The sequence below is a fragment of the Lynx canadensis genome, chromosome E3 (assembly GCF_007474595.2).
Source record: "Lynx canadensis isolate LIC74 chromosome E3, mLynCan4.pri.v2, whole genome shotgun sequence".
In the NCBI taxonomy this organism is placed as follows: domain Eukaryota; kingdom Metazoa; phylum Chordata; class Mammalia; order Carnivora; family Felidae; genus Lynx; species Lynx canadensis.
Window position 1 is genome coordinate 34,212,302 of NC_044318.1, and position 18,733 is coordinate 34,231,034.

The 18,733-nt window shown below is 42.6% G+C and overlaps 1 protein-coding gene across 1 annotated transcript; it reads left to right on the forward strand.

Annotated features, from left to right (window-relative positions):
* TRIM4 (tripartite motif containing 4) lies at positions 1–17,458 on the forward strand. The gene is made up of 6 exons (XM_030300410.1): positions 1–551; positions 5,529–5,624; positions 6,292–6,522; positions 11,110–11,132; positions 11,396–11,493; positions 14,860–17,458. Exons 1-6 carry the CDS (start codon positions 159–161, stop codon positions 15,444–15,446), a joined length of 1,428 nt encoding a protein of 475 aa, XP_030156270.1. The 5' UTR covers positions 1–158; the 3' UTR covers positions 15,447–17,458.
* The last annotated feature ends 1,275 nt before the right edge of the window (positions 17,459–18,733 follow it).

Genomic DNA, 18,733 nt, shown 5'->3' on the forward strand with positions numbered 1-18,733 from the left:
GCGCTCGGGCCCCGCGGCGCGCGCAGAGGGGCCGCCGGTTGGCCAGCGCGCGCCGGGACTGGTCCCGAGGCCCCGGAGGAGGGACGGCACTTTCCCCTCCCCGCCGCCCGCAGTCCCTCGCCTCGCGTCGGACCCCGACCCCGGGGCGGAGAATCGGCATGGAAGCCGAAGACCTCCAGGAAGACCTGACCTGCTCCATCTGCCTGGACTATTTCGAGGACCCGGTGTCCATCGAGTGCGGCCATAACTTCTGCCGCGGCTGCCTGCACCGCAGCTGGGCGCCGGGCGGCGGCGCGTTCCCCTGCCCCGAGTGCCGGCAGCCGTCGGCGCCCGCGGCGCTGCGGCCCAACTGGGCCTTGGCCCGGCTGACGGAGAAGACGCGGCGCCGGCGTCAGGGCCCCGTGCCCCCCGGCCTGTGCGGCCGCCACTGGGAAGCGCTGCGGCTCTTCTGCGAGGACGACCAGCGGCCCGTGTGCTTGGTGTGCAGGGAGTCGCAGGAGCACCAGACGCACACCATGGCGCCCATCGACGAGGCCTTCGCCAGCTACCGGGTGAGCCGGCCGTAGCGGGGCTGCCGGTATTCCCGGAATACCATTGTCATGTCATGTCGTAGGCCATTGTCATGAGAGACCTACGAGGTGGCTGCAATGCCCATTGGAAGTACGACCTTCCCCGCCCCCCACCACTTGTGCGAAGAAATTAAGCGACACACAGATCTCAGAGTTGGGGTTAAAACTGAGATGGGGAGGGTCTGCATAGAATTTTCAAAGTATTGGCCTTTGGGATCTCCTAGTTTAAGACAGTCATACCGAGGGGGCGTATACCAGTGCCGCCCAATAGAAACACGATGTAATAAAACTTTCCTAGTGGTTAAAACAAACGGGTGATGCTAATTTTAATAATATGTTTTATTTAACCCAGTTTTCCAAAGTGTTATCATTTGACATCAATCGCTATGAAAAGTTATCAGTGAGACATTTTAGTTACGTTTTTCGTAATAGGACTTTGAAATCTGTGTTTACGTTTACAGCACATGTCAATTCGGACTATGCACAGTTTGGGTGCTCACCTGGCTAATGGATGCTGTATTGGACAGTGCAGGTGTATATCTACAGGGTTTATAGACAACTGATGATTTGGGAAAAGCCTGGCTTGAAGTGCGAGGCCGGGATTTGATACTAGCTTCCTTCATCAGTTGGGAAAAATCACTTACTGTTTGAATTTGGAGATTAATCTGTCCTGCCTATTTTATGGATTAAGGCGCTTCAGTTGAATAAAGCAGTTTATCTTACTTTACTCCAGCCACACTGCCTTCTTTTGTTTCAAGTCTGTTCTCTTTCTCTACCCACACCTTCCATCCTTTACATCTTTTTAGCTTTTAGCTTGAAGACCTTCCTTCATCATCCTTTCCAGAGTAGCCCTACCCCCTTCTATACTGATGGTGTAACTCCAGTGGTCTCCAACAGAATTGGTATCTAGTAAGTACTGGTTGAAAACACAAGTTTAATGATACAAGTTAAAGTATTTTGTAAACTATAAAATGCCATACAGTTTTATTAACTGACTACAAACAGGAAATATGCAAAGTAGCACTATGAACTATACATCCACCCCTTCACTCAGTAACCTTTATTTATGCTTACTGTAGGCCAGGCATTGTTCTAGAATCTGGACATAAATGGATAAGAAGGACAGGAGCCTTGTCTTGTAGGGTACATAAGCATGTAGACCAATAAGTTCAGTATGTAAGTGAGTTATTCAAGTTTGTATCGAGTACATGGAAGGTCTGAGGAGAAATGGCTTCACGGAGTTGAACATGAACTCACTTTTGAAGGGTGAGTATGATAGGTAAAGGAGAGGATATTCAGGCCAAAGGAACAGCATATTCAGCATGGCTGCTTGGAATGGCATGTGATCAATGTGAGAGGACTGGAAGTTGCTTAATATTTTTGGAGGGTAGAGGGAGAGAGGAAGATGGCAGTTAAGTTTGGAGAACTGCTTGGTGTTGCCCTCCTGCCACCTCCTGGCAGTTTCTGTTATTGTAGGGAAGGATTTTTCTAATCTCCCTGGAATTACTATTTTCATTCAGGGGCCCCTTTTCAGATCTCAATTGTAGTAGGATTCAAAAAGACTTAGGTAGAATCTTGGAATACAACCAGCAATACAGGATAATTCACAAATACTGGAATTGTTAAGGGCTTTTAAAAATTGAAAAATTCTATTTAAAATATTTTTTCATTATTATTTCTAAACATTTTTAAAAATTTTTATTTATTTTTGAGAGAGAAAGACACAGTATGCGAGTGGGGGAGGGGCAAAGAGAGGACGACACAGAATCTGAAACAGGCTCCAGGCTCTAAGCTGTCAGCACAGAGCCTGACACGGGGCTTTAACTCATGAACTGTGAGATCATGACCTGAGCTGAAGTTGGATGCTTAACTGACTGAGCCACCAAGGCACCCCGATATTTTTTTCATGATTAAACAAAAGTGAAAACTTAAAAAAAAATCTTGATCACATTCAAAAGAACTACTTATCTGATTGCAGTCCTCCCATACACATCGAAGTTGACAGTGATTACAGAGTGGCAGTTGTATAATTGATAAAGGAATAAAGTTACTTGAAGTAGCTTTCCAAATAGCAGGATTATATACCTATTTAACAACTAGAGGAAATAAGTAGATTATATAATATTAGAAAACATAGTGTAAGAAAGAAAATAACACAGGTGATTTTGTGACGTATAACAGAACTATAGGAAGTCCTTGGCAACCTAATTTTATCCACCCCCCCAACATTTCACTATGTGATTTCCAAGCAAACATGAATGTTTGACGAAGTTTATAATACCAGTATACCCACATCTAGGTTCTGCCATTAGCATTTTACTCTGTTTATCACCTGTCTATCCATCTGTCTGTTCTCTGCATCCATCAATTCTTGTTTCCTTTTGAGGCATTTAAAGTTAATTGCAGATAGTCCACTTCCTCCTATACTTTAGCAAGCTTACCGCCAACCAACCACATTTAGCATTAGTGGTGGTTTTTGAAGTCACATTTAATATAATTAAATATGCACATCTTTAGTGTACATTTGCTGAGCTTTGACAAATGCATACACCTGGGCACCCTAAGCCCTTCTTAAGATAAAGACGATAAAGATTACTGGGGCGCCTGGCTGCTCAGTCAGGGGAGCGTGTAACTCTTGATCTCAGGGTTGTAAATTCGAACTGCACATTGGGTGTGGTGCTTACTTAAATCTTAAAAAAAAAAAAAAAAAAAAAAAAGAACATTGTCATCACTGCAGAAAGCTCCTCCATCCTCTCTCCCAGTTAATCTGCTCCCTCTTCCCAACCCAGCTACTGTTCTAATCTTTTTGCACTGACGATTATTTTTGCCTGTTGTGGAACTTCATGTGAATGGAATCCCTTTGCAACCTAGCTTCATCTGCCCCCTCCAACATTTCACTATGCAATTTCCAAGCAAACATGAAAGTGGGAAGAATAGTCTGTACTCCTTTATATGGGCTCCTTTTGCGCAGCGTATCGATTTTGAGATTCACCCATTTTGTGCATATCAGTATCCTGTTTCTTTTTCCTGCTGAGTCGTATTCCATTTTATGAACATACCGCAGTTGGCTTATCCATGTTTCCATCACTGCATACCTGGGCTGTTTCCAGTTTTTGGCTTTTATGAATAAAGCTGGTATGAGTATTCTCCTAGAGGTATTTTTATAGATGCACACTTTCATGTTTCCCGTATCTAGAAGTTGTACTGCTGGGCCTGGGATTGGTGTATGCTTAGTTTGACGCCGGACCTTTCCCCAGAGTGGTGGTTCTGTTTCGCACAGCCACCAGCACCATGTGGCCGTGGGGGAGCTCTGGCAGCTCCACACCTTCACCGGTTTTGGTGGTGTCGCTCTTTCCAATGACTTCATTTTGCTGTAGACATTGTCATTTGTAAGTGTGGGAAGAAAAGTGACACCGACTGGTTTTCATTATTCTCCTAGGGAAGAAAAAAAAAACTTGCCCTGCTTATTTCTTAGTTCTGTTCATTTTTTTTTTCCTTTTAGCTTTTTATTTTGACACATATTCACACTTCCAGAAAGCTGCCCTAGGCCACTCTTCAGCATTTGTTGGTATTCACTGGTTTTTATTTAAATTTTCTCTTCCTTTGGTGTATGAGAAAACATCCTCTCTGGGTTTTTCACCAACCACCACTCAGCTTAGCTTCTTGGCAGGGTTTTTGTCCTCTGCACACCCCTTAAGTGTGGTTGTTCCTTGTTCCAGCCTGTATTGCCTTCTTGATAGACTCTTACTGGGGGATTTTACTCACACCCTGGCTGCACCTGCTGCCTGTGCTCTAACCCTCCCCCCTCAATCTACTTCTGCAGCTCAGATCTCTTGACCCTTAACTGTTAACTGTACTCATCAGGGACACCCCCCCCTCCAAACTCAATTTAGTAAAGTCGAATTTAATTCCCCCCCTTCCATTTACATACTGCTCATTTCCCTGCATTTCCTTATTTGGTAAATAGACCACAGTCCTTCTAGTTGCCAAGCCAGAACCCAGGGGCAAAATCTGGACTCCTTTCTCTCACAGCCATTTGGTCATCTGTTCTTGCTGGTTTTCCTCGTGTGTGTGTGTGTGTGTGTGTGTGTGTGTGTGTGTGTGTGCATGTGTGTCTAACCTGCGTGCTTCTGTCTGAGGTCATGGCTGACCTTATGCTACCAGGTGCTGCCCCTCCACAGCCATTTTTGTTAATGCTGATCGACTCCTTTTACTTTTTAATAGCTCATTCAGGTTGTTAAATTCTAAAATCAAGACCGAAATTCATAAAAGTTTTAGTCCCCACCCTCCCAAACTTCCAAGCCATTTCTATTCCCCAGAAATAACCAGTGTTAATCTTTAGGTGTATGTTCTTCCAGATTTTTCGTCTATTTAAATGCACACATCCATGCACAGATACATGTGTATTTGTTCTTTTCAAAACAGAATTATACAATACTATTGTTTTACAGTGTAGTTTTTTTACTTAATAAAACACATCAATATAGAGAGAGAGCTACCTGAGATTGGCACAGAGTATCAATATACCATAATTTATTTAATAATTCCCCATGAATGGATAATGAATACTGCTGCAGTGAACATTCCTATACATATTATTTTTGCTAGTGTCTTGTTGCACAGATTATTGGAAGTAGGATTATGCACATTTCAGATGGTTTTAAATCCTGTCAGTTGCCCTTCAAAAGGATGGCACCTTTTTATAAAAGTCTCCTACTATTATAGTGTCAGAGGCCTCCCTCACCAGTACAAGGTATTTATTAAGCCTCTAACAGTTTTCATTTTTTGCCAACTTAATAGGCAGGCTCTATAGAGTATTGCAAAGATTTCAGATCAGAATACTTTTTATGCCTAATTCTGTAACTGTCTTCAACGTTTTCTCAATCTCATTGCCTGTTCAGCTCTTGAACAAGCAAGATGTTTGCGGAGATGCTTTCTGATATGTGTTTCTGCTGGCAGGAGAAACTTCTTGAGACTCAGTGTAGTCTGACGGCCAAGATGAAGAAAGCCATGCATTTGCAGGACATGGAAGTGAAAAATGCTACTGAGTGGAAGGTAATAGCAGAATCGGTTGAGCCTTTCTTGCCCCTGAAACCTTTCGGTATTGTTGGGAGGAGCTTGCATGATGTTAAGAGTGGTCAGGCCCCTTGCAGATAAGGTGATAGATCAGGAAGTGTGTGTCTCTATTGACCTGTGGCTTTGGGCGATGGGAGTACCACATACTTCATCTCCATTTCTCCAAGGTGGTACCCCTCTCCTTCCCACTTTTTCCTAAATATACTCCCTAGGTTATGGGTGGTCTGAGTCCATGGCATTGTGGAAAGTAAATGGACTTTGCTTCCAGAGATACTGGTCTAGTTGGGAGGCATGATGCGCACGCACAGAAGCACATCTAAAGCTTAATGAGACCAAACAGTAGGTATTCTGGAGGCTAAACTAAGTAATAGATGTGAAAGTGTGTTTTAGTTTAAAAAGTACACAAACAAGGCATTGCTGTCAGTAGTAGAGCCTCAAGTGTCACAAAGGATGAACTAATACTATACAGGCAGTACAAAGATACCAAGTGAGTATAAATGAATTAGCGGGAATTTGTGGAGGGTGGGCAGGGGCTTTCTGGAGGAGGTGATTGGGATGGAGGCGCCATGGACTGTTGGGGAGTCACGTGCATGGAATTTAGGAGCAAGGGCAGGACAAGGACTGAGCAAGTGTCATGTGGCCGTAGGAGAAGATGAAGAACCAGCGAATGAGATTCGGTGCAGAGTTTGCAAAGCTGCACCACTTCCTGGCCGAAGAAGAGCAACTGTTTCTTCAGAGACTGAGCAAAGAAGAAGAAGAGACGAAGAAGAAACAGAATGAGAACACGTTAAAGCTCCATCAGACGATCACTTCCTTGAAGCAGCTCATCTTAGAGGTCGGGAGGAAGAGCCAGAGCCCCACCCTGGAGTTGCTGCAGGTGAGACAGTCACACACTGAACTCCCTCTTGTCTTTCCTGGTGAGTGGGTTTAATAGAGGAAATGTGTTCTCTCTGTTGATAATTGTGTTCCTACTGTCACTATACAATTAAAGAGTCAAAGATTCACCATTCAGAGGAAATTAACGCAACATTTAGGTATGCTGAGCTCAGGTGCTGTGGAGATACCCAGGTTCGCTTGGTTTGCCTCGGGTCTGAAGCGCATCTAAGACTTTTCCATTCATGTTACTTATACATTTATGACTCTTTGTTAAAATAGTAAAATAAAGCAAACCTACAATCACCAAGGAGATAACTGTATCAGTAGTTTTTAAGATAAATTTGTCTTCCTTACTAATTTTTAATCATTATAATCATAGCTTGATAATAACTTTGCTCTTAGCCTCAGATTTTGATAGGTATATTCATTTAAATAATTTCTAATATCTAGCAACTGTTAAAAAGTTATAATTCTAATTTGGTAGCACTTAGGGGCGCCTAGCTGGCTCAGTCAGTAGAAAATGTGACTCTTGATCTCAGGGCTGTGAGTTCAAGCCCCATTTGGGCATGAAGCCGCCTTAAAAAAAAAAAAAAAAAAGTAACTCATTAGCACTTAGATTTGGGACTTTAAGGCAGTTTATTATATAATCTTTACCTTTATATCCTCAGCAAGTAAAGTATCCTTATAGGTTCTTTCAGTTTTTGGATAGGATCCAATATTTGTAACTGTCTTAGATCCCTCAGAATCTCTCTTCCACATCATGTGACTGAGGAGGAAAGAATTGTTGAAGAGCGCTTCAGTCTGTGATTACTCTTTTTTCCTCACCAGGATACAACATTCTGCTCTACCTTTAAGGAAGAGAGACACATGGACCCACTCACCAGTTATTTTCAGCAAGAAATTGCTAGGGGAAGGGTATTATAGCTTATGTTAATGTAATGATTTCCAAGAATTGTCTACAACTTTTACAGCTTGCTTAAGCCACGATGTTCCAGTTACATATCCAAATGTACATTCAACAGAATCTTTGAAATAACACATTGGAACAATTTTTTAAATAGAGGTTTAATATCTACTCAGAATCTGAAACCTCAAAGATATGCATGAACCAGCAGAATACTTACAAAATATATATCAGCCAATATAAGTGCAACGGTAGGGAAATGATTAAAGAAGACAGAACTGGATTATAGAATCTCAGCCTAAGAGAACTTATTTTACTAATCTATTCACTTATCCATCTATTTTTCCTTTATTTCATCATTTTTAGCCTATAACTCACTTCTTTTCTTCTTAGAACTGTACAGACACCTTAAAAAAAAGAACTATGGAAATATTGAAAAAAAATTCTGTTGTACCTAATTTTTATCTTTTCATTTGAATGTGTTCTTATCCAATGTACAGTATTGCTTTGGTTTATGTATTTTTAATTTATGCAATGATTTAATCTTGCTGCATTCCATCTCTTGCTTCTTTCCTTAGGCACTATGTTTTTGTTTTCTTTTAATTTTTTTTAACATTTATTCATTTTTGAGAGACAGAGTGTGAGGGGGAGGGGCAGAGATAGAGAGAGAGAGAGAGAACGAGACAGAATCTGAAGCAGGTTCCAGGCTCTGAGCTGTCAGCACAGAGCCTGATGTGGGGCTGAAACCCACGAATTGTGAGACCATGACCTGAGCCGAAGTCAGACGCTTAACCAACTGAGCCACCCAGGCGCCCCTTAGGTACTATGTTTTAAGATCCATTCCTGTTGCTATCTATACAGTATGTTGAACCCACGTGTCTACCTACCACATTTTGTCAGTTCCTTCTTCCAAAGTTGGAAACCCAGGTTGCCTCAACACCATTACCACTACAAATAATGCAGTGAAATCATTAATATCTGCTTTTATTGTTTCTGTTATTATTTTGTTTTTATTAGTTCTTGGGTTTGCTCTATAGTTCTTTCTCAGCCTTTGGAGCTGGCATGCCTAGCTCATCTACATTGACCCTTTTGTTTGCTGGTAAATTTATTTATTTATTTATTTATTTATTTATATTTTTTATAGTTTTTTTTTTTTTAATTTTTTTTTCAATGTTTATTTATTTTTGGGACAGAGAGAGACAGAGCATGAACGGGGGAGGGGCAGAGAGAGAGGGAGACACAGAATCAGAAGCAGGCTCCAGGCTCTGAGCCATCAGCCCAGAGCCTGACGCGGGGCTCGAACTCACGGACCGCGAGATCGTGACCTGGCTGAAGTCGGACGCTTAACCGACTGCGCCAGCCAGGCGCCCCTTTATAGTTTATTTTAATCTATTTTGAGAGAGAGAGAGAGAGAGAGAGAGAGTGTGTGTGTGTGTGTGTGTGAGCAGGGGAGGGGCAGAGAGACAGAGAGAGAGGGAGAAAGAGAATCCCAAGCAGGCTCCGTGCCGTCAGTACAGAGCCCGATGCAGGGCTTGATCTCCTCATGAGCTGTGAGTTGAAATCAAGAGTTGAACACTTAACCGGTTGAGCCACCCAGGTGCCCCTGCTGGTAAATGTTTTTAAACTATACTTTCACCTTTAAGTATCGTTTGTGTCCATGGATTCGGGCAACATCATTTTTACTGTCATAACAAAATAAACATGTTTAAAAACATTTTAGTATAACATCCATAGAGAAAAATGCATAAATCATAAACCTGACAGATTATCACCAAGTGACCCATCCACGGAACCACCAGCCAAGTCACGTAATAGAACATGAATAGCTTGCCAGGCGTCCTCTGCGTGCCCCAGTCAACACCCCTTCCCTTCTCCCTGAGGGTGTTCTCCCTCCAGACTTCTCACACTGTTCTGTTTCTGAGTACAACTCTTTCAGCATTTGCTGCTTTTGCTCCACATTATGTTGTGAAGTTCACCCAGGCTGTCGTAGGTGGCAGCAGACATTTGTTTCCATCACTGTGTACAACTTCTCAACCAGGAGGGATTTTGCTCCCCCAGGGGGCAGTGCTGGAGACATTTTTGGTTGTCACAACGTGAGGGTGGCTACTACTGGCGTCTGGCGTGTAGAGGCCACGGATGCTGCTATACATCCTATAGTGCACAGAAGACACCTCCCCCCCAGCTCCCAGCAAAAACTTTTCCAGCCCCAAATGTTAATAGTGCCAGGTTGAAGGCCCTGTTCTGTAGTATTCCATGGTACTAATATACCAAAAATACCATTCACTCTACTGTTAGCAAAATTTGGGTTGTTTCTAGTTTTTATTGTTACAAGAAAGCAGTTATGAACATGTCTTTTTTGGTGTACATGTGTCCACATTTCTGTCAGTTATGTACCTGTGAAAGCAATTCCGAGTCACAGGGCATCTGTTGGTTCCAAACGGATGATTCCAAACTGTTTTCCAAAGTGATTGTATCAGTTTACACTGTTACTTGCAGTGTGAGAGAGATCAGTGGCTCTGTGTGATCATCAGTGCTTAGAATTGTCAGCTCTTTACTTTTAGCTGAATGGTATAGAATGTTAGCTCAGGCCCTCAGTCAGCACCCCTTTCCTCCTTCCAAAGGGTAGATGAATTTTGCAAATGACTAATGTGGTTGAGCACTTTTTCATGTGGTAATTAGCCATTTTGATACACTTGTTGTTTTTTTTTTAAAGCTTTCTTGAGGTGTAATGTACATATCTTATAATTTACCCATACATATACCCATACACTTAAAAGTGTACTTTTTATCATTAAATAAGTGATTTTTATAATTTTCCCTAGTTGTGGAAACCTTACCAAAGTCCAGATTTAGAGTATTTCCATCACCCCAGTAAGATCACTTTGTGCTTATTTATAGTTAATCTCTGTTCCTGCTTCCAGCCCCTAGACAACTTACTTTCTGACTATATAGATTTCCCTTTTTGAAATATACCATATAAACAGAGTCATATAGTAATGTGGTCTTTTGTGTATGGAATCTTTCATTTATAATGTCCTTGAGGTTCATTCGTGTTATAGCATATATTAGTATTGTATTTATATTCCTTTTTTCTTTTATCCCTGAATAGTATTTCATCATAGACTATACCACGTTTTGTTTCTCTTTTCAGTTGATGGACATTTGGGTTGTTTCCACCTTTTGACTATTAGGAATGATGCTGCCGTGAACATTTGCCTGACATTCTTTGTGTGGACATACATTTTCATTTCTCTTGGGTAGATAGTAGGAGCAGAATTGTTGGGCTGTGTCATATATTTATATTTAATTCTTTAGAAATTGCCAAACTGTTTTCCAAAGTGGCTGAACCATTTTATGTTCCTACCACATCCTCAAGCAACACTTGTTAATGTCCGTGTCTGAAAGAGAATAGATGGAGAAGTAGGCAAAAAGGCAGGAGAGAGTTAGTGTCATGGTGGCAAAGGAGAAAGAATAGGGTTTCAGGGATTGGTTAACATTGTCAGATGGTGCAGAGAGGTCACATGAAGAAAAAGACTCCATGTATCAGTCCATTGGCTTTGGCAGCATGAGAGCATACATGACATTGACAAAAGCGGTTGACAGAAAAATACCTGCTTCCGAAGTTGAGTACCAGATCTCAGGAGGAAGGGGCATAACTTACTTATGTTTTTCTTCTCTTCACAGAATCCAAAAGATGTGTTGACCAGGTATGAGCGGCTGCTTTCTTATGGGGCCTGAGTGGAATGGTAAAGATACACGCTGAGGAGAGGGGAAACAGGCCTGGGCTCCATAGAACAGTCTGGGCACACCCTGGGAGTCCAGGGAGGAGGGATTTTACTGTTGACTTTTGCAAGGGGGAATGGGAGAGTGGCGGTGTGAGCTTTGGGCTTGGAACCTTCCGCAGGAGTTGGGGGTCTTGGCTGCCTGAGTTGTCCCCTTTAAGAAGAGCAACCCTCTGTACTTTTCTTAGGAGTGAGAACCAGGATGTGAACTATTCCCCTGAAGTTCTAACAGTGAAGACTGTGTGCAAGATACCCATGATGAAGGAAATGCTGAAGCGATTCCAAGGTGAGCAAGGTTGGAGCTCCCTAGAAATCTTTAAAATAAGAGAATAAGCAATGAGGAAAGCCTGGAAAGGAAAGAGGAAACAGAGCATACAGCTAGCATGAAAAGTGGTAAAAACTACTTAGGAATACATGGATATGTGCTTCATTCAAGAAGCATTTACTTAACATATACTGTGGGTTATAAGGTGCCAGTGATACAGAAAGAAAAAGGCCTAAGAATTTAAGCAAACTGGAGAGGCAGACCCATATCACTTACTGTAACATAGTGGGATCTACTGTTTATGGTGGTATGAATAAAATATGGAAGTACAGAGAAAGAGCTCTGTTGGGGGTGAAGTGGGGGGGTTTTCACACACAGGTGACATTGATCTGGGATTTGAGGCGTGAGTAGGAGTTTGCCAAGTAGAAAATGGAGGCATATTCATGTAACCAGAGGGAGCGGTGTGAGCCAAGGTGTGGAGGAAATGGAGGGGAGGGTATCCAATGTGACTAAACCATAAGGTGCATTGTGGGAAAAGGCAGGAGCTGAGGTTGAGAAGATGAGCATAGGAAAGTCTGAAGATAAACTTACTGGATCTCCAGGGAAGCACCAAGGCACACAGGTGTTGTCAGAACTACATAGCTGGTTCTCACGTGCACATCTCCATGTGGTAGGTGTCTACTTCCAGCTAAAATGAAGTAATGGGGACTGGATTTACTCCTCAGCCTAAAACTTAGCTAACTAAGAAAACTAAAAGAAAACAGATACAGTACATGAAGAGAACAGTTTTCCCAACCCTGGATATCAGGCAGTGCAGGCCAAGGACCCCTGAAAAATGTGAAACAAATGAGGTGAGCTCTATGATGGCTCCAGCCTCTAGCCTTGAAAGAGCTTTCAGGCTACTGCAGGGAGGGGTAGTGGAGGTGGAGCCAGGCTGAGGAATGGGGCTGAGTCCAGGGAGAACAAAGCAGTGAGAACTTGCAGAGTACTGGGCAGAGTATTGGTGAGGAGAGGGCCGTCTATAGAGAGAACCCTGATGATCTATGGAGGTGCCCCCTGAGTATTCAGCAGAGTAATGCTTAGCATATGCTTGTGAAAAACTACCTTAGGCTGAGGAAGGCCGTTTCCAAAATGATTAGAAGGAACAGTTCCTGGTGCTCCCACAGGGCCTACACAATGCCTGTGCCTACCAGCCAGACGGGAAAACTCCTAATTCCTGGGAAAATCTTGCCTCATTAGTAGAGAGTAATTAATCCTACACTGAGTACTGCTTTGGGCCCACCTTAAAAGTCATGAGCTTAAGACCCAAAAGGATCACATTATTTCCAAGTAACTTTATCCTGAGACAAACCATGAGAATTTTAAAAATGAGTACCTAACAATCTAAGTTCACAATGCCTGGTATCCAATCAAAGATTACCGGGTATGCAAAAAGTTAGGAAGGCATGACCCATAATAAGAATAATCGATTGAGACTGACCAGGATTGATCCAGATATTAAAATAAGCTCCGAAGGACTTTATAATACAGTTATTATAACTATCCTGTAAAGAGGCATTTGGAGACGTGGAAGATCTAAAAAATCCCAGATCAAACCTCTGGAGATAAAACCACAGTGACTGAGACAAAGAATACACTGGTTGAGATTAATACGTGATTAGATATTACAGAGAAATAGGTGAGTGAACTTGAAGATGAAGCAGTGGAAACTACAAAATGAAATGCTCAGGAAAAAAACCTTACAAAATGAAAAAAGCATTGGTGAGCTGGGGGACAATATCATGCAGCCTTACATGTGGTAATTGGGGTCCCTGAATAGATGAACAGGATGGGGATGAGATAGGAAAAAATATCTGAAGAAATAATGGCCAAAAATTTTCCAAATTTGATGAAGACCCTAAGTCCACAGATTGCATAAGCTCAGCAAGCCCTAAAGAATAAGAAATAGGATGGAAACTACACCAAAACCAGTGTTAAGAGAAAATTTCCAAAGCAAGAAGAGAAAAAGGACGTTACTTACAATAGAAAAATAAAGATGACATCATATTTCCCTGAATTCGCCAAACATTTAAGAAAGAAATCTCCAGGGGCACCTGGGAGGCTCAGTCCGTTAAGTGTCCAACTTCTGCTTAGGTCATAATCTCACGGTTTGTGAGTTCGGGCCCCGTGTCGGGCTCTGTGCTGACAGCTCAGAGCGTGGAGTCTGCTTCAGATTGTGTGTCTCCCTGTGTCTCTCTCTCTCTCAAAAATAATTCTACGAGGCCTGTGTTATCATGATACCAAAATCAGACAAAGACATTATGAGAGAAAAGGTCTATAGATCAACGTCCCTTATGAACACAGACAGAAGAATTCTAAAGAAAATTTTAGCAAATCGAACCTAACGACATATTGAAAGATAATGCATCACAACCAAATGGGTTTTATTCTAGAAAAGCAGGGTTGGTTTAACATTTGAAAAATCAGTGTAATTCACCACATTAGAAAACTGAAAAAGGGAAAACTATATGATCACCTCAGTAGATGTAGAAAAAACATTTGTCAAAACCTATCATCCATTTCTGGTTAAAAAAATCCTCTTGAGAAACTAGAGAGACATGGAGAGTCTGGGAGGGAAGAGAACTGGGAGGCAGGGAGGCCAGGGAGGAAGTCAGAGACACCGTTAAAGTGGGAGGTGCTGAAAGTCTGAGTGAAGACAGTGGCAGTGAAGACAGAGAGGAGGAAAGGAACCTGGGTGGTATTTCCAAAGGTGGATTTGATAGGACTTGGTGACTAATAAGCCATCAAAGGTCAGAGGGAGAGAGGAGTCAGATAACCTCAAGATTTCAAAGTGTGAGTTGTCTGGGTGAAGGTAGTGCTGTTACACCACAGAGAACACAGAAGACAAGATGTCTGCATGTGAAGGGGTATTCGTCTCAAGAGGATGGAAAGGCACAGAATAGTGAGTTCCATTTTGAGTGATCTGTTAGGGGCCTGTGGAGCTTCCCAGTGAACAGCTGGAACCAGGAAAGAGTAAACTTGCTAACGATGACTTTTCTGTGTCCCAGGGCAAAGAACCAGCCTGTCAGCCATCTTGGTCTGGTCCTGATTCAACAAGTCAGAATTGTTAGTGTTTTCCCAACTTTATGCTGATTGTGAAGACTTGGGGCCATGAAATAATGAGCCCCCTGTTTTTAGGTCTTACTCTTTTAGAGCAGAAGGGAAACGAAGATTTCACTTTGCTTAAGGCTACACCCAGCTGAGGATCAGTTGAGAGGCAGTGGGGTATCTCATCCCTAACAGTTCTTGTTAGGAGAAGGTTGGGGTGAAGCTGGAAAAGAGGGGCATTTCTGGAGGTTTGGTGGTAAGTTGTCGCATTATAAATCTCTGCTCTCATTTTCTCTGCAGTGGCTGTAAATCTAGCTGAAGACACGGCCCATCCCAAACTTGTCTTCTCCCAGGAAGGGAGATATGTAAAAAATGGAGCATCAGCCAGTTCTTGGCCATTGTTTTCCTCAGCGTGGGGCTATGTTAGTGGATGGAGGACCCCTCCGAAGACCACACAGTCTGTGGAAAGATTTCAGCACTTACCCTGTGTTTTGGGAAAAAACGTTTTCACTTCAGGGAAACATTACTGGGAAGTTGAGAGCCGAGATAGCCTGGAGATTGCCGTGGGGGTATGTCGGGAGGACATCATGGGGATTGTTGATAGTTCAAAAATGTCCCCCCATGTGGGAATCTGGGCTATTTGTTGGAGTTCTGCCGGCTACCGGCCCCTAATAAGCTTTTCTGTAAGCCCTACCAAGCAAGAGCCTGCTCTTCACCGGGTGGGAGTTTTCCTAGATCACGAGGCTGGGGACATCTCCTTCTACAGTGCTGTGGATGGAGCTCATCTACACACTTTCTCTTGTCCTCACATCTCCTGCCTCCGGCCATTTTTTTGGTTGAGTCCGTTAGCATCTTTAGTCATCCCAGCAGTGACTGGTGGGAAATGAGTCTTCCCCTGCCCAGGAATCTTTGCCTGTACCCTAGCCTGGGGACATGCATCCCTTGGCCCTCTTCTTTCACTCTGTACATACTGGTCCAGGTAGCGCATCAGTACTGTCCATTCAGATTCTAATTTGATGTCTTGTTCAGCTCCCTGTGTGTGCTGTGCACCGAAAGTATGGTGGAGCCTGTTGGTGGCCTTTCCAGCACCCACTTGCCCCATGTCCCTCCTCCTCTTCTGGTTCTTCCTCATTGAGCTGTTTGGTGTGCACCCTCCCTGTGCTTCAGGAGAGACAGCTCTCCCCAATGCGAGGCAATTCTGGCCAATGAGCTGGGATGAGAAATGTTCCAAGATGCTTCTGGGGAAAGATCATGTAGCTTTAAAAAAGAGGTGTTTAAGGAGACACAGCCCCTCTTCTGACGTTAGTAGCTGTCTTGGAACTGAGGAGAGCACAGTGACAGTGGAAAGGAAGAGGGAACGTGGGCTTTGCTAGCATTGTTGAACTGTTGGAATTTCCTTAATCCCCAATTTCTTGTCAGAGGAGGTTACTGCTCCCTCAGTGTACAAGGCAATTCAGGTTGCATTTTTGTATAGGATGGTCTCTTTTCCTGAAACTTGACAGATTTGTAGACTGTTTCTGCTCAGTCACATAATTCCTCTACTCTCCAGTAAGTACTGATACCTCCCGATCAGAAAGTTGAGGGAATCTTCCCTTACTGTGCCCAGGCTATGACTCTTTTTCACCCGACCATGCCTACGCCCTCAAGTGTTGATTATGTTTCCATCTGTCAAATTCTTACTGTTGTGTATGCAAGGTACTCACGTCACATCTAAAACATTGGGAGGCACTTGCCAAGTATTCACACTGCACTTCTGGCCTCTTCATTAATGCTCTTGTACGACTCCTGCAGAAGCTTGGTGTGAGATGGAAATTAAAATCCTCTTTTTACAAGTAAGAAAACAGACCTTTGGGGTAACTGACTCGGTATTGTTTGGCTGGCAAATGGGAATGCTGGGATTAAATCCAGATCAGTCTGAGGTAAAAGCCTGTGCCCTTTTCTGGTCTTTGTAAGCTTCTGGTTTTTGTAATGCTCTTTGTGAGCATTTATTGAATGCACATTGCATGTCAGCAACATCTTCGTGTTGGGTTTTTATTTTGTTACACATTTTTATCCATTTGTATGTGTTTTCTCTCATTTTATCTTTGTTTTCTAGAGTATAAGCTCTCAGGATTGTGACAGGAACTGGGTAGTTATTTTAAAAATAATGATTGTTTCTCTCTGTAAAAGTTGTCCACTTATGGTAGAAAATTCGGAACATACAAAAAGTATAAAAAGCTGAAAGTTATTGGTAATTTCACCACTTCTAACATTTTAATGTGTTTCCTCCCAGATTTCTGTAGACTTTCTGGCAGTGATTTAATAGCACCCTCCCTAACCCCTCCTCCCCTCCTATGTCTCTGCCCATCCTGGCTTGTCTTTCTCTTCAGCCTGAGCAACCCCCTCATTCAGTGATTTCTGCTGAATTCTCCTTAACTTTCTAAAGTACTTGCTGTTAGGAGTTGCGTTGGGTCCTCTAAAAAGATAGGTTGAAGTCCTACCTGTGAATATGACCTTATTTGGAAATTAAGATGCGGTCATTAGGGTGGGCCCTAAGCCAATGTAACTGGCACCCTAATAATAATAGTAATAATAATCTGCGGTGCACACGGAGGTGCCGTGTGAAGACACAGGGAAAATGACTGTGGGAGAGATTGGTGTCATGCTGCCACAATCCAGGCAGCTAGAACCTGGAAAAGGCAAGGAAGAACCCTTCCCTAGAAGCTTCCGGAGGAACGTGCTCCTGCCAACACCTTGATTTGGGACTTCTCGCCTCCAGAACTGTGAGATGATTAACTTTTGTTATTTTAAGCCGCTGGTTTGTGGCTTGTCACAGAGCCCTAGGAAGCAAATACACTTGCCCATCAGGACTTCCCCCAGTGTCTGCCTTGTTTGTTTCCAGCCCTTGGAAACTCATTACTACCTTTCCTCCGTCCTCCTCCTGGGCTGTTGAGCCAGGTTGACTGGTTCTGCTACAAAGTCTTGCTCTCTGACTTCAAGTGGGCTATTTGAACTCCTTGGTGAACAAACTTTATTTTTTCATCCCTTGACTTCCTTTTACATTTTTGGTGGCAGTGATTCCAGACCATTTCCTCCTCTTTCAAGGCTTCATGAGCCCTGTCATACTACCGTAGGGGAGGCAAACTTTACCTCTGTCTTAAGTTTTTGGCTGGGCCTCTGACAAGAAATCAGATTAACAAGAGAAAAACAGTTTACTAACACACGCAGCACACACCATGCAGGAGAAACCTAAAGTGAAGAGCAACTCAAAGTGGAGGCTTAGAATTCTGGTTTACGTAGTACCTTTAGTAAAGAACAATACATTTGTGGAGGACGCAGGAGGAATGTCTTAGCCTTCCAGGTGCGGCAGTCTGTGGGAAGGTAAATGCATGTGAGGAAACTAATGGAGGAAATGTTTGCAGATTCCTCTTTGGTGTTGTCTCCAGCAAAAGGAGAATGTATATCTTGTCTGCAGGCAGAAAAAGGGGAGCTTTTTCTGGGTTTGCTGCTCTTAATTGCCTTCAGCTCAAAATAATTTTTATGCTAAAGAGGCATATTTTGGGCTGACACATTCTGGTTTCCTTCACTATTATTAAAGAACTTGCATCTTTTACAGAGAAAAATATTCTTCTCTTACTCCACCTAATATATATGTGTATATATATATATATATATATATATACATACACACACATATATATACACACACACATATATATACACATATATACATACACATATACAAATATATACACACACGTGTATATAATACATATATATATATATATATTTTTTTTTTTTTTTCTTTTTTGCCTCTTTTGTGAGTCTTGATATTGGCTCCCCTCAGGTATGAGCTGGGACACAGGTATCATATTTACTAAAAATGAAGTAAACTCATGATGCTTCTGATATACAAACAGGACTGTAATAGTTTTCAGTGTTACTTAGGGATTTTTCTGAGTCTTTACTATGTTAACATGTTATGACATATTGGAAGAGGTATTTATTACACAGGATTTCTCAAGCTTATTTCACCACAGAAACTAACTGAGGGACTAATTCAGAGACTTTCCAGAAGATGGTTTGGCAATAACTATCCTACACTTTCTCCAGATGGTCTTGACTCTCTCAGATTTCAACCTAGACTTGCACTGCCTCGCCCTCAAAGTTGGTGGGTATATGCATTGGTGTTCTA